The sequence below is a fragment of the Prinia subflava genome, chromosome 22 (assembly GCF_021018805.1).
Source record: "Prinia subflava isolate CZ2003 ecotype Zambia chromosome 22, Cam_Psub_1.2, whole genome shotgun sequence".
Lineage (NCBI taxonomy): Eukaryota > Metazoa > Chordata > Aves > Passeriformes > Cisticolidae > Prinia > Prinia subflava.
Window position 1 is genome coordinate 2,768,839 of NC_086268.1, and position 20,625 is coordinate 2,789,463.

The following is a 20,625-nucleotide window of genomic DNA, read 5'->3' on the forward strand; positions in this document are numbered from 1 at the left end:
CTCATTTTTGCTCACCTCTGGGGCATTTGCTGTGCCTGGAGCACCCAGGGCTGATCCTGGCCATTAGTATTCCACGAGCGTGGCTTTCTAAGAAGGTTTAATTTATATTGGTATCACTTATCTCTCATATGAGTGTCTCCAGAGAGAATTACTACAGGAGAGGAACCTACTTCAAAAAGCGTGTCGGGTTTGTAAAGCCCCAAGTTGGAATTATCTAAGAGGATCACAATTATTTGAGGAACATTCCGTCTGACTTCACCGGGCTGCAATTATTGCTCTTATCTAAAATAATTACATTTCATGCTGAATACCTAATAGAATATTACTGCCACCAGATTGTACTATTTCGAAATATCTGTGAGTGCATGTCACTCTCTAACCTCAAATTCAGGATCATGCCATTTAATTAAGTTGAACACTGCTTTGCTCAAGAACTCTGAGCACTCTCCTGCTTGAGGAGCAAGATTTGTCTCTAAAGCGACAACACAAACCAGGCTGCAACCCAGATACCCCACAGGCAGATATTTTCCTGACAGGAGCCTAAGGAAAACCCCCAGGGAGAATCAGATTTCTTGTTTGCTTTGGCAACATAGAAGAGCCTTGTTTGCCTTAATTAAAAGCTCTCTCTGTGTCCTGCCTTGCACGGGGGACTCTGCAGCTCTGCCAAGCCTTGCCTGATCTCGGTGACATTTTTTGCCATCTCTGGCACGATGCCACCGCTGTCACCTTTGCCCACACACCCCAAGGACTGACATCCAAGGGAGAGAGGCTGCTGACTTTGGGGAGAGCTTTGGGAGATCTCCACCCTGCAAAATCCATCCCCGAGGCACAGCAGGCTTGTGAGCAGGAATGGCATGGGGAGGGAAAGCTGGGACTCCTGGAATTCTCCTGCCTGGGGTCCGTGGGGTGGTCGCTTGTGCTGGGACCCGCCGTGGTGGGAGATGCTGGTGCAGGGGAAGGAGCAGGGTGTGGTGCTGTGGCCTGACTCACTCCTGGCTGGGCAGGGACACGGTGACACCCCGCACTCAGGTGTCCCCCTGCTCTGGTTTCAGCAGTTTATCACACCTGCGAGGCCTCCAGCTTCCAGTGCCACAACGGCCACTGCATCCCGCAGCGCTGGGCGTGCGACGGCGACGCCGACTGCCAGGACGGCTCTGACGAGGACCCTGCCAGCTGTGGTAACGTGTCCTCTGGGTATGGGGGGCTCTGCCACGGGTGGGAGGGATTTCTGCACACCCACCGAGCTAAACCAGCAGCAAACTCATAGGGAGAGCCCCCACCCCTCCAAAAGAATCACAGTGTGAAGGCAACCATGGCTTTTTCTAGCCGTGGTTAGATTAATTAAACAGCTTAACTTAAAACATCTTTAACAACCCCCTGAAAAACGCACAACATCCACCCAATTCTGGGTTTCAGAGAAGAAGTGCAACGGCTTCCAGTGCCCCAATGGCACCTGCATCCCAACCAGCAAACACTGCGACGGCATCAACGACTGCTCCGACGCCTCGGACGAGCAGCACTGTGGTGGGTACCGGGCTCAGGGGGAGCAGCACTGAGGGCTGGCAGCATTTCTGCTCTGCCCAAGCCTGTCCCACGGGAGTGAAGCCCTGTGAGATAGCGGGAAAGCCTTGGCATGCAGTCACAAGCCCTCCGTGACATTGGTGGGTCAGCGAAAGGCACAGGCTGGGAGGACACTGCCAGCGAGGTGACCAAACCCCTCCTGGTGCCTGTGCCCACCCTGAGGGGTTGTTTGGTGAGGGCAGCCTGTGCAGGGACACAGCTCAAACCTTTTTTCTTGGGAGCTCTCTGTAAGCTCAAACCATTTGTCTCGGGAACTTTACCTTCCTAAAATCCTCTGCGCTCGGGTCAGCGCAGGTCCCGGGGGGTGACACTACTGTTTGCAAGGACAGCAGAGGTGCCACCCCCTGTCCTCCTGTCCCCCCACCCCTGCAGAGCCCCTGTGCACCCGCTACATGGATTTCGTGTGCAAGAACCGGCAGCAGTGCTTGTTCCACTCCATGGTGTGCGACGGCATCATCCAGTGCCGCGACGGGTCGGACGAGGATGCCAGCTATGCTGGGTGCTGTGAGTGTCACACTGGGCACCTCTGGTGGGCACAGAAGGAAACCAGAGGTGTGGGGACAACCAGGCCACCAGGAGGCTGCCAGCTCTCCTGGAGGTGGCTCTAGTCTGTGATGCTCTGCTTAGAAATCCGGGATTGCCCCTGGGTGTGCTCCTTCCTGCTCAAGGTTTCCTGAAGCCCTTGACCTTTACACCAAACCTCTCCCTGCAGCCCAGGACCCCGAGTTCCACCGGACCTGTGACCAGTTCAGCTTCCAGTGCCAGAATGGTGTGTGCATCAGCCTGGTGTGGAAGTGTGACGGGATGGACGACTGCGGCGACTACTCCGACGAGGCAAACTGTGGTGAGCAGCACCCCCAGGGCCTCCTGCCACTGCAGCTCCAGCTTCCTTTGGATTTCAGGAGCGTGGAGTGCCATCTTCCTCGTGTTTTATTTGTGTATGTGTGAGTGTAGCTCTCCCTGTGCACATCACAGCATGTCCTACCCGGACATCGGTGTCATTTCCCTCATACTGCAGGCAGGTAAAGTGAAACACGCAGAAAACCTGGCACATCTTGTGCTTGACTAACTCCTCTGTGACCATGTTTACTGCACAGACTCCCAGCCTGAGCAGACAGGCAGTTTGCAGCCAAACCCAATATTTACCACAGTTCCCTGGGTGGCTGTGGGAGCTGTAGCCAGCCAGGCGAGGCAGCTGCAGCCTCATTTCGGAGTTGCAGGGTTTGCTCCTCCATTTCTGCCACGCTCTGGTGAATTCTGTTCTGAGATCAGGGGGAGTGTCTGCCCACGAAGAACACAGACAAAGCAGTGATGGCAACAGAGTGAGGGCTGGGAGGAATGGGATTGCTGGGCATGAAGAGAAAGGAGTGTGCTTGTCCTGCTCAGGGTGATGTTCTCTGGAGCCTGAGGTGCTCCCAGCCCTCAGCTGTGCTCAGGGCTGCTGAGGTGACCCTGTGGCTCACGGGACTCTGTTCTCCTTGCCAGAAAACCCAACAGAAGCCCCCAACTGCTCCCGGTACTACCAGTTCCAGTGTGGGAACGGGCACTGCATCCCCAACCGGTGGAAGTGCGACGAGGAGAACGACTGCGGGGACTGGTCTGACGAGAAGGACTGTGAGGGTAAGGACACACTGCTGGGGCTGTGACATGGGCAGGACAGGGACTGGGACATGCTGAAGGGTCACTCTGCCTTCCCACAGCCCCCGTGGCTCCAAAAATGCCCCTTGAGTGGGCTGAGTGGGCACTTCCATGCATCTTTTTACTCTATAGATATCCTGATTACAGACACGATGCCAAAAAAAACTCCGGGCTTGTGGTGCCTCCTCACCTGCTTCCCCCTCGGTCAGCAGGGAGCAGGCAGAGCTTACAGAGGAGCTCAGGTCAGCTCTCCCTGGTGTATTTTTAGGATCTCCAGTTCATCCCATTACCACGCTGATCCCCCCGACGTGCCTGCCCAACCATTTCCGCTGCAACAGCGGCGCCTGCATCATGAACAGCTGGGTCTGCGACGGCTACAGGGACTGCACTGACGGCTCTGACGAGGACGCCTGTCCCACCTCAAGTAAGCTCCCCTCTCCCTCACCCCTTCCCCTTTTCCCAGATCACATCTGCAAGGAATTCTGACCTTTCAGAGCCTTGCGGGGTTAATTTGCGCTGTGGGTGTAAAACGTCCTCTGGCGCTGGGGCCACCCTCCTCCTGTCCAGCAGCTGGGACTGCCCCAGAGCGGGGCATTCCCTGCCAAGCAGAGGCTTTTCCAGCCCTCTGCAGACAGGAGAGAGGATGGCTCAGGCGTCATCCCCTCCACCTGCTGGATGGAAGGACATTGCCATCTAGTGGAGCCGCTCCCTGCCGGTGGCGGTGGCGGTGGCAGTGCCAGCCCGGCCGTGCCTCGCTGCTCTCCTGCCCATCTCTGTGTGTGTGTGTGCAGGACCCAACGTGACAGCCACGTCCCCGGCGCTCCCGGGGCGCTGCAGCCGCTTCGAGTTCGAGTGCCAGCAGCTGCACAAGTGCATCCCCAACTGGAAGAGGTGCGACGGCGTCAGGGACTGCCAGGACGGCACGGATGAGAGGAGCTGCCGTGAGTGCTCCCACCTGCATCCTTCCCTTGGGAAGCTCCTTGGGAGGGCAGGGAAGCCTCTGAGGGGGCTTTGATTGCTGGTGAAAATCCCTGGAGGAAAAAAAAATCCTTTACAGAAAACAAAACAAAAAAAAGGATAAAAAGCCCAAGTGGTGCTATTCCCATTAGAAAAGTCCAGTTGTTGTTTTTAATGGGATAAGCTCAGGTTCTTCTGAAGGTGCAGCCAGGAGGCAGCTCAGTGTCTGACACATCAGCCTGAGCTCCATCCCTGACATGCAAATGCTCCAGTTCTGCTGAGGGAACTTCCCTGCCTCGAGTCCTGAACTGCTCTGCCTTTTTCAGCCACTCCGAGCAGCCTGTCGTGCCCCAGTGGTTTCAGGTGTGAGGATGGGGAGGCCTGCATCATGCTGACAGAGCGCTGTGATGGGTACCTGGACTGCTCAGACAGCAGTGATGAGAGGAACTGCACAGGTAAGCAGCAGCCCTGTCCCATCCCTCACTCCCTGCCAGCACACAGAGGTGCTCCCCTGGATATGTGACCTTTCCCTCCCCACATCCTTGATTTATCTGCCTCTGCTCCGTTGTCCAAGCTACCTCCTCACCCATTTATCACCAGCTGGGACAAACTTCCCAGCAGCTTCCACATTGACAATTTGTCTTCCAGCAGCCTCAGATACAGAAAAAAAAAAAAAATCATTTTAGGATGGATAGGAGCAAAGCTGTCCATTTTACACAGCCCACAGGTGAAGCAAGAATCTCCTGCTCTGCCCTCCTTTGCAAGGTGACCCTGGGGGATGTGGCACGTGCCCTGCTGCCATCCCTGGCTGTCCCACGCTGGCCCTTGGTGGCCCTGTGGGGGCAGAGCCCGCCCTGGGCTGATAACAGCGATCGATCACAGCCATGAGCTTCAGCTGCTTCCCCACTGAGCTGCTGGGGGGGCTGGGCATCAATCAGGTTTAGTTCTTTAATTAAATATTGATTGGGAGAGGCTAGCAGGTTCAGGGGAGAGGGAAGGAGCTGCTGAGATGCACGGCTGGGCTGCCACGCCAAGGGAAAACCATCTCTTTTCCCTTGGAAAAATTGTCTTGCTGTGCTGTCCATGGACCCATGTGCCTGCAGGATTTAATTCCAGCTCTTCAGGGAGAGCAAAACAGCAGCAATTTGTCTCTGCTTGGTTTCTGTTCAGCACCAAAGCTGAGCACCCCAGCAGAGCCAGGCCAAAACAGAGGGATTTGTGCGCCAACACGGAGAGAAAGAGGAGCTTGGTGGGAGCAGGGCACGGATTTGGGGCATTTCAGATCAGCACCTCCCATCCCCAGCTCTGCCAGGGCTGGGTTCCACAGTGGTTTTATGCCCTAAGTGCCTCTGTGAGGGCCAGGCAGTGATTCAGCCACAGAGCTCACATCAAGGCAAGCCCCAAACTTGGATCACCAGCCTTTGCTTGGGTCCTGCTGCTGAACACAAGAGGTGATAAGGGAAAACACACAAAGGCCCTGGGACAGGTGACAGGGACAGCACAGACTGATCATGCCAGGAGAAGGGTGGCTCTGAGCAGTTTGCACTCACACACTTCTGAAATTCCCAGTATTTCATCAACAGCCACACCTTATCTTTCCTTAGGGGAAAGGGGACGCTTGCCTGATGCAGCATAAAGATATTTTGGGTAGAACTAAGAGCACCAGGGGTAAAAATCCCTGCTCTGAACTCCCTCTCTGAGCGCAGTCCTCTCCACTGATAAATTACATCTCATTTAAATGGAGCAGACACCCCTTCAGCCAGTGCTGTTTCTACCTCCCCTGTTCTTGGTGTAACAAACAAAACTCCCGTTTCTCTCCTGGGTTTGTTCCCTGCATAAATGAACTTTTCCCATTCTCTGCTCAGATGACACCATCGTGTACAAAGTGCAGAACCTGCAGTGGACAGCTGATTTCTCTGGGGATGTCACCCTGACGTGGGCTCGGCCAAAAAGGATGTCCTCCACCTCCTGTGTCTACAACATCTACTACAGGTACCTCATCCCTCCCCTGCTGCTGTGTCAGGTAAAGAGGACGAGCACGAGCACAGGTGTGCCTGTATTTACTGCAGAGAATCACACAGGGTCTGAAACATTCAGAGCTCCTTAATCAAGTTCTGCTTGGAAAATCTGATATTTGGTAGCAAAAGAGACACAAAATAGGTGCACCCAGAGGGCATTTGTGACAAACTGCATTGCTTTCCTCCTTGACTATTTACTCAGATGGTAAAGTTGTTATATTCTTTTTTTTTCTTCCACTTGGGCCTTGTCTCTGTGGGACCATTAGCAGCAAGAACAAAGATAAATTTGAGCACAAGAGGTGTAGAAAAGCTCAGGGGCTTATAAGTCACCAAGATATGGTTCAGGCTTTCCAATAGCATCTTTCCAAGATTGGTGGTGTGACATTACCAAAACGAGCAGCGACCTTTTAAAATGGTTCCATTTTTTGGGGACAAATCTGTACGTTCTGTGCTACAAAAGCCCCTCCTGACTGGAGCTGTGTGTCTCTGTCACTCAGGATGGTCGGGGAGAGCATCTGGAAGATCTTGGAGACCCACAGCAACAAAACCAACAGCGTTTTGAAGGTCCTCAAGCCCGACTGCACGTACCAGGTGAAAGTGCAGGTGCAGTGCCTGAGCCGGGTCTACAACACCAACGACTTCATCACGCTGCGGGCGCCCGAAGGATGTAAGCAGAGCTGCTGCTCCCTCCAAACCTGGCAGATTCGTGCTGCTTCGGGCTCAGAAGTAAAGATATCCCTGCTGGGAGCAAAAAGGGTCTTCCCATGGGCTTGGGAGTCGTGCTGGACTGGGAGAAAGGGCCGTCCAGCCCTTTGTCCTGATTTTTTGGGAGATGCTGCTTTCCCCCGCGCGCTCTGGGCACAGCACCGTGGCTGTCACTGATGTTTCTCTGTCTCTCACTAGTACCAGATGCTCCCCTCAACCTTCAGCTGTCGCTGAAGAAAGAAGCTGAGGGTGTGGTGATGGGCTGGTGGAGTCCCCCGGTGAACGCCCACGGCCTCATCCGGGAATTCATCGTGAGTGCTGCTGCCCACCGGGGCTGAGCCCGGCTGGGTGGCCTGGGGACAGCAGCACACAGCCAGCTGCAGGGTGGGGTGGGCCTGGAATGGGATATTTGGGAGAGGAAATCTACTGGGAACATCAGGCAAGCTGGGAGAACAAATGCTGCAGGCTGCAGGCAGCACCAACCACAGCCCCCGAGCTCCTAATTTCTCCCTTTCTGAGATGTCGTGCTTCTTTCTGCTGACACTTTGTCTCAGAGGCACCTGCTGACCTGTGGTATTTGGGAGTCCTCAGGCCTTGTTTTGGTGCTCCTAGGTGGAATACAGCAGCAGTGGATCCAAGGAGTGGTCATCCCTCAGAACCACCAAGAACTACACGGAGATCAAGAACTTGCAGGTCAACACTCTCTACACAGTCAGGGTGAGCATTTCCAAAGCTCCCTCTCAGAGTGAGTATTTCCAAAGCTCCCTCTAACTGAGCTCTCATTACTGAGTGGCCTAAGTCCTGCACAGCCAAGAACTTGCTGAAACAACATCTTGTTAAAAAAAAAATCTCGTTAAAGCCCTGCCCTTTAATGCCAACCCACACCACCACTGCTAATGTCTGTAGTTCCTTGATTTGCTCCTTTGTCCCAGAAGGCCAGGCTGGATTACAAAATCCTCCCTGCTAATTGCCCATTCCAATGTCACTGCAATTGCACTGGATGTGGGCCAGAGATAAATTTGGTCCTTGGTGTATCAGTGGGAAAAGAAGCAGATCTGCCTGTGGGGAATGTCTGCACAGGGGAGAGGCTGGGTAATTATAGACAGAAGTAATAAGAAGAGGAAATGAAAGTCTGCACAGTGAGCCCTGGGAAATGTGTGCTTTGCCATTGTCCATCCTCCCCAGTCCTTGGGGAAGTTCACTGCCAGGGGGATAAACCCTCTCCTCCAAATCCCTGTTATTCTCACAGCTGGTGGAAGCTTTCCTCCCATGGCATTCCTTCCCAATATAACCCATCCCCAAATAAATCTTTGGAAGTAAATTCAGGGCTTGGCGTGGTTCTCACCTTCATGGCCCCTGGAGTCCCGAGCTCCTTATCTCGATGGGCTCCTCAAAGATCTCATAAGAGAGCAGTTATCTGCAAAGAGGCTGCACCTCCCTCCTCTTAGGTTCCTTTAATTGACTTTAAGCAGTGGGCTTTATCTCTGCATTAAGCATTTTATTGCCCAGTAATTAAGCTTTTGTTTGCTTCCAAGTCCCGTTCCCCGGAGCCCCGCCAGGTCTGTAACCTTGCTCTAACCTCCCGCTCTGTTTGCGCTGTACAATGTTGCTCGTGTTCCCTCGTTTCCAAAGGTTGCTGCAGTAACCAGCCGAGGGGTGGGAAACTGGAGCGAATCCAAGTCCATAACCACCGTCAAAGGCAAAGGTAAATGTTGTTGTTTGGGTCAGCTCAGAGAAGGTGACAAAAAGGCAGAGGATCAGCCTGAAACAGCAGCAGCAGCATCCAGAGCCACCTCCCTGGCCTTTATTCTCCCTGCTGAGCCTCTCGCACTGTTCAACAGCTTTGCTGTTAGCAGTGACCTGTAAAAAGTGATTTTTTCACTCAGCCTGAGCTGCCTCAGAGTTCAGTGGTGTGTCTGGAGGGGTCACAGACTCCCTCTGTGGCACAGGGGATGGATGTGCTGCCCTGGACCTGAGCAAGAGCCTGTCCCTTCTCTCCCAGGCTGCAGACAGATTCCCTCAGACTTTTGTAGGCCAAATCCTGCCTCCAGATAGACAAGGAATTACCAACTCCATCACTCTCACTCTGAAAGGATGCTGGCTCATCCTTCTCCCTGTTAGGTCACAATTGCTGTGGCTCCTCCTGCAGGTTTAGACCATAAAAAACAACCTCAGCTCCCAGGAACTATCACAATATCACAGCAGATAAATTCAAACAGCACAGTAAATCATTTCCTTCCCAACCTGTTGTTTTTTTGGGGTTTTTTTAAGAAAAGCCTTTTGAAGTCGTTTGTATTGATGCCAAGTTTTCCACCCAAACTTACATCCCTGCTTCAAAATTGTCTGCTAATCTGTCAGATGAAAGAAGGGAAGGAAAACACCAGGCTACTCAAAGTGCAGGATTCAGATAATGTGAATTACCTGATGGTTAGAAGAGCAGAGGTAGAAAGAACAGAAACAGCTTTGACTTCAGGTTTAGCATGAGTGTTTGGCACCGATAGCTGCTGACCTCCCCCAGCAGCTCCTCGGAAGGCCAGGAGCTGTTCACTGGGATAGGAGCTCACCCTGCTGAGCTCAGAGGGAAATCCCTTGGCCCAGACCCCTCCAGTCCCAGCCTGCACTGAACAAGGCACAGATAAAGCAGCTTTTAGGTGGTGGACTTAAAAAAATGATGTCAGTGTCTTCTCTGAGGGATGTGTCTTTGTTACCACAAAAAGATGTATTTTATCTGTTCCCTCTCAATAAATACTTCTATTTCTTTGTGCTGTACTAACAGGTCTTTTCTCCCTTTCCTCCCAGTCATTCCTCCCCCTGTCATCCACATTGAGAGCTACAGTGAGGACTCCATAACTTTCAGCCTAAAAATGACCACGAATATCAAGGTAAGAGTTTCTCCCTTTCCATCTGAGCTGGGCAAATGATGATTAGTGGCTGGCAGAGGCTGTCACCCACTGAAGCATTGCAGTTGCCAGTTATTTCACACCAAATCACTTCTTACTGCTCCCAAACTGCCCCGGGGCTCTTAATTGGGATGGAAAATACAATGCAAAGACTGTCAGGGGTCTGCCAGTAACCCTGGTTCCCTGTGTGCATCAGCTGAGCTGATGGCTCTGTGTCCTTGGGCTTGACAGGTCAGTGGCTACGTGGTCAACATCTACTGGACATTCGATAGCCACAGGCAGGAAAAAAGGACTCTGGTCATAGAAGGAGAAAAGTCCATCCAAAAAGGTAAATTCTGCTTAAAATAAAAAGTTTTGTTTTGGTCAGCACCAAGCAGAAGGATTTATGAGAGGTTGTAGGATTATTTTATTTATTTTTTGAGGGTTTTTTTGCAACTTGTAGTTTCTCTTTGAACAGTTCTGTTTAAATCTGGACAGAACAAAGCAGCAAATTCTCTGTTTGGAGGACCTGGAGATTTCAAGCAGATTTGGGATTTACCCCCAGAGCTGCAGTAGTCCTTTCTCATCACATGGGGTTTTGTTTGTTGTTCCATTTCTAATCAGCCAAAGGGAGTAGAATCAGAACAAGGATTTCTGGGGCTTGCATACAGCACTTGTCCCTGTTAATCACATTTCTGGTTTGGGAAAATCTCAGTGTGGATATGGGAAATCATCCGGGCACAGAAAAGCACAGGCTGGGTTGGATTCCAGAGTCTCAGGTGCTGCTGTATAAAGGAAATTACTGCAAAAAGTACAAAAGCCCAGCCCAGGAGAGGCAGGCTCCTGTTTGCTGATGCTCCCACCCTCGCCCTGCTTTGCCTCACCTAATAGTGCCCCTTTCTCTTCTTGCTCAGTGGCCAATCTGACAGCACACACCCCCTATGAAATTTCTGCTTGGGCTAAGACGGAGCTGGGTGACAGCCCTCTGTCTTTTGTGCATGTGGTGACCAGTGGCACAAGACCTGAGTCCCCAAGCCTCAAGGCCAAGGCCATCAACCAGACAGCCGTGGAATGCAGCTGGACCGGCCCCAGGAATGTGGTAAGGCACCAACCCTTCCCTCACAGCCACCCTGGGCTCTGGCTCAAAGCAGCACACAGAACCCTTGAAATTGGGATTTTTTGTTTGTATGGAATTCCAGTGCTCTGAAAATTTGGGGGGATAATGAGGGGAAGTATGGGGATTGAAACAGAGGATGTCATGGAACTGATAAAGGAGCCTGATGGAGCAGAAACCATGGGAGAGACAGACACAGATAAAGGCTCCCTGCGGTAGGAGTGACCAAGAAACATGTTGTGAAACTTTGTAATGATTACCAAGTAACTGAGGTCATAAAGAATGTATAACCAATGAGAATTGGTACAAAAATAGAATCCTGTATAAATGCCATACAAGAAAACCCCTATATAAACACCTTATGTGCTCAATAAATTTGGCTTCTGATCAGGACTCGGAATGTCCCTGTCAAGAAAGAACCTCCTGCCTTTTAAGCAGAAGCAAAGAAAGGCTTCTTGTCTGTTTGTGGCAGTGAGAAGTGGCTTAAACACAGACAGCACAATGCTCCAGCAGCCCCTGAATCAGCTGCTGTTACTTGAGCTGAGCTCAGGGGTTTGGGGTTGGGAGTTCAAAGGCAAATGGGAAGATTGAACTAGGGAAAAGCAGGAAAAAGGGTCCAGAGGGAAAAGGGTCTTTGCTTCACGCCCTTAAAAAATGACAGCCAGTGGATGCTCTGGGCTATGCCAAACCCTGCCCCATCCCTGCTGTGCTCTCCCTCCTCAGGTCTACGGCATCTTCTACGCCACGTCCTTCCTGGAGCTCTACAGGAGCCCCCACAACAGCACCACCAGCGCCCACAACATCACGGTGCTGGTGCAGCGGGACGAGCAGTACCTCTTCCTGGTGGGCTCCCCTCCTCCTCCTCCTCCTCCTCCTCCGCCCCGTGGCTCCCCCAGGACACACCCTGACCCCCTGTGCCTCCCTCCCAGGTGCGGGTGATGTCTCCTTACCAAGGGCCCCCCTCTGACTACGTGGTGGTGAAGATGATCCCGGACAACCGGCTGCCGCCGCGGCACCTGCACGCCGTGCGCACCGCCAAGACCTTCGCCGTCATCAAGTGGGAGTCGCCCTACGACTCCCCTGACCAGGACATGGTAACGTGGTGCTGCTTCTGGCCTCTCCTCCTGCCGAGGCCAGGCTGTGGGGGGTTGGATTTGTGTGTTGGTTTTTACACGGGGAGATGCAGTTTGGTGTTTATTAATTCTTACCTGTGTCGCAGCCTCACGAGCTGCGAGCTCTAACTAGCAAGGTAGAGAATGCAGGTAAAATGGGGTGCCTCCAACCCTTTCCAAGGTTATTTAAGCACTAATCACCCAATAACGAGATGACACCTATATTATTTATATTTTTGGGCCACCCAAGACCTGCAATGTGGACCTTTTCCACCCAATTACAGAAAACCACCCAAACCCATGAAGAAGAAGGAAGAAGAAGGTCTTAGACAACACCCCAAATCCTCTATCTTGCCCAATATATTACTATATACTAAAAACTCAAATCTAAGTTCTTCACCCTGTGAGATAATACAATACTATTCAAATTACACACCCACAACCCCAGTGCTATCACTCAATTTTGGAAGCCTTCTCCAAGGACTCAGATCAAATGTTGTGCTTGAGGGTCAGTGACTTTAAGAACAGAAAGCCTGAAATTCTCAGCCTCCAGGGTTCCAACAGTAACGCCTCACAGAGCCTTCTCCTGTCCCTGTGCACACAAAATCCTGGCTCAGAGGCTGATCCCTGCCTTTCTTCTGCTGGAGGAAGGCTGAGATCAGGTCTGTGCTCCACATTAAATCATCGTCAAAGTGCTGACAGCTCCAACATCTTCATTTCCTCCCTCCTGGCCATTAGCTCAGGACTGCAGCATTTAGAAAGAGCCAGGTCTGGGGTATCTGTTGCTGATCAAGTGTAAAAACAGCCCTGGGCATGTGCCAGAACACCTTTCTGGGCTTTGGCTCTGGCAGGGGGCAAGGCTGGGCTGGGGCACTGCCTGCAGCCCCAACAAAGCCTGGTTCTGTTCTCTGCCACACTGGAATTCACTCAGGTCTCGCTCCATTGAAGGCCAGTCATGTTCTCAGCAAGCTTTCCTCTCCCATTCTGCTCCAGAGACTTTTACAGCAAAGGTTTGGAGGTACAAACCTTCCCAGCAGAGCGGGAAACTCTGACAGGGCAGGAGTTTGCATTGCATCCTTTTGATTCACTGAGAAACACAACCTGAGGTTTTCCTCCTGCCCTCCTCTGTTCCACTAACTGCATTTTCTGTGTCAGTAAATGCTGGTTTTGGGCACAGGTCCAGAGAGAGGCTTGGAATTTTGCTTCCCAGGCTTTCTGTAAAGCTCAGCCTTGGTTTAAAGCGAATTTTGCCCGCCCTGTCTGATGCCCTACCACTCTTTAGCTGAAATTCTTCAGGAAAATGAGATTTTTTTCCATCCATTTCCTCCCCCTCCAGCTCTATGCCGTGGCAGTTAAAGATTTAGTGAGGAAAACAGATAAAATCTACAAAGTGAAAAGCCGGAACAGCACGGTGGAGTACACCATAAAGAAACTGGAGCCAGGAGGGAAATACCACGTGATTGTCCAGCTGGGAAACATGAGCAAGGAATCCAGCATGAAGATCAACACAGGTAAGGGACACACCACCCCTCCTGTGCTGCCTGGAGGCTGCAGGAATGTCCCTGCACCTCCCAATTTTGGGAGGCCTCTCAGGGGAGGTGATTACACCCCCAAACAACAGCAGTGGAGAGGAAGCTTCTCAAATGATATCCAATGTGTTTTTCTCCTGATAAATGGAGATGGCAAAGACACCAGTTTGGCTTTGTACACACCATCAAGAACCATTACAGCCCTACCACTGAAAAATTCCTCCCAGCTTCCACACCACAGCAGCCCCTCCTCCAAGCAGAGTACTGTGCTGATCCCTAAAAAAAATCACTGATTTTCAGAATTGACTCCATTCCTGTAAGAGGAAAGTGCCACCAGTGCTGCCACCTCACCTGCTGCCACTTTTTTTTTCCCATTTGCAGTCCCCCTGTCTGCACCAGATGCCTTAAAAATCATCACTGAAAACGACCATATTTTGCTTTTCTGGAAGAGTTTGGCATTGAAGGAAAGTAATTTCAATGAAAGCCGGGTAAGTTTTGCTGTGCTTTGTGTCCTACAGAAAATCCTGGAGCAGAGTCAGTGCAAGGCTCCTTTCACAGACTCTGAAATCCATCCTGTCCTTGGTGAGCCCTCTAGAAGAGCTCACTAAAATTCGTGTCATGGCTGAGGCTCTGAAGCTGATAGATCCAATCAGTCACCTTTTAGGAACATAATTACCCTGCTAGAAAAGGACAATTGTCCCCTGTGTGAAAGGACTGGGAATAGGACACTGCCCTGCCACGCCAGGAAGTCTGAAAGTTGTCATTATTCAGACTTGGATAGAAAATCTGTGAAATGTTTTCTGTCAGAGCATGGGCAGGTAGAAAACTGCACCTAAAAAGCCCTCACCCTTCTGGACTCTGTGCTTGGGTGGTCTGGGGTGGGTGCTAAGGACAGAGTGGACCAGACAAACCAAACCAGAGTCATTTAGGCTGGAGAAGACCTTCAAGATTGGGTGCAAGCTGTGCCAGATCTTGTCACCAGCCCAGAGTGCTGAGTGCCACCTCCAGTTTTCTTGTTTCTTATTGATGGGAACTCCAAACCTCCCTGAACAACCCCTGCAATGTTTAACAACCCTTTTAGTGAAGAAATCCTTCCTGATGTCCAGCCTGAGCCTCCCCTGGCACAGCTTGAGGCCGTGTCCTCTCGTCCTGTCACTTGGGAGAAGAGAAGTCTCTCCTCCCTGAGCTGGCCAAGCTCAGTGCACAGCAGCAGGGGTTCCTGGAGGAGGCTCCCTCCCAGCAGAGTTCATCCAAGCCAGATCCAGGAGGAAAACCAACTTTCAAAGCCCTTTTGGAAGGAGCAAACCCGCCCTCTGCAGCCCAGTGATCTGGGGTTTGTGTTTCCCTCAGGGCTACGAGATCCACATGTTTGACAGCCTGATGAACATCACAGCCTACCTGGGCAACACCACAGACAACTTCTTCAAGGTGTCCAACCTGAAGATGGGCCACAACTACTCGTTCAGCGTGCAGGCCCGGTGCCTGTACGGGGGGCAGATGTGTGGGGAGCCGGCCACGCTCCTCTATGACGAGCTGGGAACGGGTGAGTCCCAATTTCACACAATCACAGGTTGGAAGAAACCTTCCAGATCATCCAGTCCAACCCAGCCCCAGCACCTCAACTAAACCACGGCACCAGTGCCACATCCAGCCTTTAAACACATCCAGGGGTGGTGACTCCATCACCTCCCCGGGCAGACTTTATCCCTCTTTATCCCTATTCCAATACTTTATTACTCTTTCTATAAAAAACTTTTTCCTAATATCCAACCTAAACTTCCCTTGGTGCAGCCTGAGGCTGTGTCCTCTCATCTGTCAGTGCTGCCTGGAGAAAGAGCCCAACCCTTCCTGATAAAACCACCTTTCAGGGAGTTGTAGAGAGTGACAAGAAGTGATATTTTCTCCTCATCCTCCCCAAAAAATTACTCAGGGAAGCCTCATAAATCCTTTAGGGATGTGCTTGGTACAAGTAACACTTGTGTCCCTCCCTCACCAGGTAAAGACTCCTCTGCCTCCGAGGGTGGCCGGGCCACGGACGTGGCTGCCATCGTGGTGCCCGTGCTGTTCCTGCTGCTGGTGACGCTGGGCATTGGCTTTGTGGTGCTCTACATGAGGCACAGGAGGCTCCAGAACAGCTTCACTGCCTTCGCCAACAGCCACTACAGCTCCCGCCTGGGCTCGGCCATCTTCTCCTCGGGGGATGACCTGGGTACGTGGGCCCTGGTGGCATCTGGGGACAGCACTGGGGGGGTGACGTCGGGGCAAGGATTAATTCTTTATCGTGGGTTGGGCCACTCTGGCATCACAATTTCTGTGGGTTTGATCTAAGAGTACAAATCATAGAATTACAGAGCTGTGGAACTTGGAAAAGATCGTCAAGATCATCAAGTCCAACTGCCGAAAGTTTTCCCAACCAAACATTTTTATCAAATTAAACCTCTCCTTCCGATGCAATTCACTTAGAAATGCGTTGAGGACGTGAAATCAGGGCAAGAATTAATTATTTTATCATGGTTTGGGCCACTCTGGCATCACAATCTCTATGGATTTGGTCTAAGAGTACAAATCATGGGACCACAGAATAGCAAAGGTTGCACAGATTTCTAAGACCATCAAGTCCAACTGCCTAAAGTTTTCCCAACCAAACATTTCTATCAAATTAAACCCTTCCTTCCAATGCAAATCACTTAGCAATGCATTGAAGATGTTAAATCAGGGCAAGAATTAATTCTTTATCATGGTTTGGGCCACTCTGACATCACAATCTCTACGGATTTGATCTCAGAGTACAAATCATGGAATTACCGAGTCATTAAACTTGGAAAAACCTTCAAGACCATCAAGTTCAACCAACAAAGTTTTCCCAACCAATATTTTTATCCAATTAAACCCCTCCTCCCAATCACTTAGAAAAGCAGAATATAACATGCTGAGGGCCCCCTGACAGCTCTTTTTTGGGGTTGTTTTCCAGGAGATGAGGACGATGAAGCCCCAATGATAACTGGATTTTCAGATGACGTCCCCATGGTCATCGCCTGAAGCGCATTTCTGACTGTACAAAACCAAATGGTGTAAATATTTTATTTGATAAAAATAGTTGATTGTTTATTTTAAAAATGCACTTTGAGTTGCAATACGTTATTTTTATATGGGCCAAAAAAAGAAAAAAATAATAATAATTTTAAGAATACACTTTGTAGTAATCAACTGTGAATTGCAGACTAGGTTGGTTGAGTAACAAATTGCTTTGATTTAACATTAATTTAGTCTTACAAGGCTATGCTTGCTGGGCATGCTTTTAAGTCTGTGAGATATTTTCCGTTGACTAAATTGGCTACTCATTTTATTTTTCTAAGACAAGAATAAATTTATTTAAAAAAAAAAAAATCAGGAGATTATATATGTAGAGAGAGATAATATAGTCCCTGAAGGTTTTGCTTTTACTTTAGGACAAAAAAAAAATCCTTTGGACTTTGTTTTATATGAAAGTATTTTTGTTGTGTTAATTTATTGGGAAATCTGCTGCGGAACAGATTTCCAGAGTCGTCAGACATTGTACACATTCTTGTGTAGAACATGTGCCACTTTATCTTGCAAGGCAGTCGTATCTTGGCATCCCCATCGTTGTCCTTGCCATGATAATAAAACCCCTCATTTTCACATAGTTTTTCTCCCTTTTAAAGACCCAAAATTTGAGCAATCTTAAGGTACAGCAGCACTTTTTTTTTTTTTAGGGATGAGTTTTAACTTCCTGCTGTTGTGGGAAGTCAAAAATATCCCCACACCAAGATGTGCTGCCCAACCCCTGCCCTTAATTAATCTGGAGCTTACAATCACTTCATCACTGAGACAAAAAAATTGCCACTTGCACCTTAAAACTAATTTCCCAGGTATTTTTAGGATACCCCTCCTCTGTGGAGCTTCCCTCAGATGCCAGCACGGTGGTGGGACAGAAGGGGGAGCCTCCAGTGTGTGCAAATCCAGATTTTCCACACTCACACAGAGCAATAATTACTGAAAATTTAAATTAATTTGGCCCACAGCAGGGATTTGATGCTCCCTCATCGGAATTTCCTAAAAGCAGCTGTAGTTTTACCTACAGCTTTAGAAATAATATAAATACACACACACACATTTGTGTTATTTTCTCATCTCACATTCCCAGCAGACACAATACTGGCTGCAGAGCCAAATGCAAAAAGTCTGCTTGCCACTGTTTGGAGCTTTGATTTTTTGTGAACAGCAAAATGTGAATTTCACCAAAAAATGTGAACCTCACTACCTGCCAAGCCAGGAGCACGACAGGAGAGGATGTTCAGGGCTCTCCCCTGGCCGTGCCCGATATATGCAAAACTTCTCACCAGGAAATACAGCACACTGTCTTGTCACACTGTTTTTGTGAAAAAAAAGAAAATAAAAAGGTATTTTTGCTGTGTAAATTAAGTTATAACTGCAGTCTTCCTACAGATGAAACGAGAGAGGCCAACTATGTTTTGATACGCGACTGATCCGTTTAATTTCACAGTAGAAAATTGTCTTAAAAAAAGTTGAAGTCTGGATGGTTTGATACTCTAGAGAAATACTGACTCTATTTTCAATTACTGGTGTTAGCATTCCCGGTGACAGATTTATTCCCCCCTCCCCAAAGCTGGGACCAAACTAGAATCAGTTTTTTATAAGTAGCAGAGTTGCAATATTTTTACCCTGTTGGTGGATCAGGTGCTGTTCAGGAGTTGAAATTTTGAGTAGAATCAACCCAGTGCCCACAGCTCAGAGTTGCCTGGAGTTACAGCTACACAGAGAGACCAGACTCTGACCCAGAGGCTAAACCAGTCTCAAAAACATAAATCAAAAGATTTTATGCAGGAGAGGAAGCCTAAAAACAGAGATAAAGAGTATTCAACCCCTTCTTTATAAAGTAAATTTTTTAACACAGGTAACTGAAAATTAAAATGTAGCATCCCCAAATCTGCTGCCTCTCTGGTGAGTGTTGGGAGCAGTTAAATTCTGATAAATTACTCCCCTGGGGTAAATCCTGCTGCAGTAAAATGAGCAGAATTTAGAGTCTAGCCCATCTCTGTCTGGCCAGATGCCAAGGGGAACCTTGTAACCACTTTATACCCTGCAGAAATCCCAGGGCTGGAGATTTCCAAGCGTCACCTGGGGGACAGGTCACTCCTGGCCACTCTGAAAGGCTCCTGGCTTGGGGACACTCGTGCAGAGCAAAGCCTTTTGTGCCCCAAACCCAACACTCTTGGTTCAGTCTGACTCCTAAACGCAGCATGGGCAGAGCAGAGCCCTCTGTGGAGTCACCCCTGCGTGCCCAGGGGTTTGGGGACACTGCCAAGCCCTTGTGGGGACAGCTCTGTCACTCAGAGCTGTCCCCAGCCCTCCCCATCACTGCTAAAATCACCACTGTGTTCTCAGCAAAGCAACTTTCACAGGGCTAGTGTATTTTATATAGATAGAGAAGTCTGGGCTCCAGGTGGGGAGTAATGGATGCAGTTCTGGGGTAAATTGCATATTTTTATGAACTTTTGAAGCACGGAATCTTGTTCACGGAGACATGCAGGGGGTGGGAGGGTTCTGCTGTAAATATGGGACGTGGATGTGGATGTATATTTTGTTCTGGTTTCGTTTCAGTAGCCTTACGTGATGTGACATGACTTAAATGCTGCCCTAAATTTCGGGAGGCGATTTGGGTTTGCTTTATGGGAACCCGGTGAAATGTTTGGATCCGTATGGAAAACAAGGAAAGGGTATGGAAAATACCCTGGTTAGGAGGAACTTCCACCAGTTAATAATTTGTGTTTGCATCCATTTCAGGTGCCCACGGGTACTCTCAAGTCCATTTGAACAAAAGACTGAGGTTGAACAGGAAAATCTGTTGAGGTTTTGGACCATGAGGCTCCTTTTGCTTTGGCTCAGGCTTTTTGTGAGGTTGCCTCTTTTATGTTGGGGGTTTGGTTTTTACAAGAAAGGACAAGGAGGTACCATTTCCCAGGCTGGAGACCTATTAAAGGTCAAAAAAAGGCTTTTTTCAGGCAGAACAAACCCCATCTGTGGGTTGCCAGCCCTGTAAAAGCTCCCTGAACTCAGAGCAGAGCCCATGGAGGAAACAGCTGGAGCAGGAGCTTCCAACCCTCTGGGGTTTGGCTGGGAATCTGTACCCCAGGAAAACTGCAAGAGGATTTCAGAGAGCGCTGAAATTTGTGGGGGCTAAAGGAGCTTTGTGTTTGGTGGCCCCTTTGGTGGTCACCACGTTAATTCACTCCTCCTGTTTCCAGAGTGTCCAAAAACCTCACATTATCCACCGGGGAACCCCCACCTGAGCCAGGGGAAATCTCTCTGAGCAGAATTCCCATTCCTGGCAGGGCAGAGCTCAGTGTGAGCACCTCCATGCTTGGAATCTGAGTATATTTAATAACAAACTTCACTGACTCGCTGATGGAAAAGTCAAATGGCATTTTTCAGAAAAAAAAAAAAAACCACCTTTTCTGAAACAGTTTTCAAGTCTCCTTCAAATGGACTTGAGAAGGGAAATGGTGCAATAACTCAGCTACTCTTGGACCCCAAGAGCATTTTTGTTCCTGGAAATAGCTGCAACATTATAATTAATCCTTCCAAACTTGCATCAGTCCACAAGCAGCCAGCCTCTAATGGAGGTAGTGTCACCTTTTAATCAGGTTTTTTAAGTGAAGTTTAATGTTATACTATTTGAATTGCTACTCTGTGTCCTTTATTTGTTTGTTTTGTTTTTGTTTTTTTTTTCATTCACTGATTTCTGCTATGTATTATTGCACAATTTTGAAGGAATTTTTGTCTGTCCATTTTTTTTGTTTTTCCCACTTAATGATAATAATAAAAATGGATTGGGTAAACAAAACAGTTTCTGGTTCCTGAAATGGTTATCCAGCATCTGTGTGCCTAGTGCAGGAAAAAGGAGACTTTTTTCTGAACATATTTTTGTTTTACAAAACCTAACAGGACTACAGAATAACTGAATGGTTTGGGCTTGAAAAGACATTAAAGATCATCTAACTTCTTCCTCCTGCCATGGGTAGGGACACCTTCCACTATCCCAGGTTGCTC

General features: G+C 49.4%; 1 protein-coding gene across 2 annotated transcripts in view; it reads left to right on the forward strand.

Moving 5' to 3' along the window:
- Positions 1-20,419, forward strand: part of SORL1 (sortilin related receptor 1) — a 50,624-nt gene extending 30,205 nt beyond the window's left edge. The window contains exons 26-48 of one of the 2 annotated variants that reach the window (XM_063418074.1): positions 1,053-1,178; positions 1,417-1,524; positions 1,954-2,085; positions 2,294-2,425; positions 3,067-3,201; positions 3,488-3,643; positions 4,011-4,160; positions 4,503-4,631; positions 6,042-6,168; positions 6,692-6,861; positions 7,098-7,210; positions 7,512-7,616; positions 8,532-8,604; positions 9,699-9,781; positions 10,031-10,127; positions 10,693-10,877; positions 11,616-11,735; positions 11,822-11,986; positions 13,341-13,515; positions 13,915-14,021; positions 14,884-15,076; positions 15,530-15,742; positions 16,505-20,419. In XM_063418074.1, the coding sequence (XP_063274144.1) occupies positions 1,053-1,178; positions 1,417-1,524; positions 1,954-2,085; positions 2,294-2,425; positions 3,067-3,201; positions 3,488-3,643; positions 4,011-4,160; positions 4,503-4,631; positions 6,042-6,168; positions 6,692-6,861; positions 7,098-7,210; positions 7,512-7,616; positions 8,532-8,604; positions 9,699-9,781; positions 10,031-10,127; positions 10,693-10,877; positions 11,616-11,735; positions 11,822-11,986; positions 13,341-13,515; positions 13,915-14,021; positions 14,884-15,076; positions 15,530-15,742; positions 16,505-16,572 (3,062 nt within the window). In that variant the 3' untranslated portion in view covers positions 16,573-20,419. The remainder of the gene's footprint in view (positions 1-1,052; positions 1,179-1,416; positions 1,525-1,953; positions 2,086-2,293; positions 2,426-3,066; positions 3,202-3,487; positions 3,644-4,010; positions 4,161-4,502; positions 4,632-6,041; positions 6,169-6,691; positions 6,862-7,097; positions 7,211-7,511; positions 7,617-8,531; positions 8,605-9,698; positions 9,782-10,030; positions 10,128-10,692; positions 10,878-11,615; positions 11,736-11,821; positions 11,987-13,340; positions 13,516-13,914; positions 14,022-14,883; positions 15,077-15,529; positions 15,743-16,504) is intronic. The other variant, XM_063418075.1, reaches the window with a different exon arrangement.
- Positions 20,420-20,625: the final 206 nt, after the last annotated feature.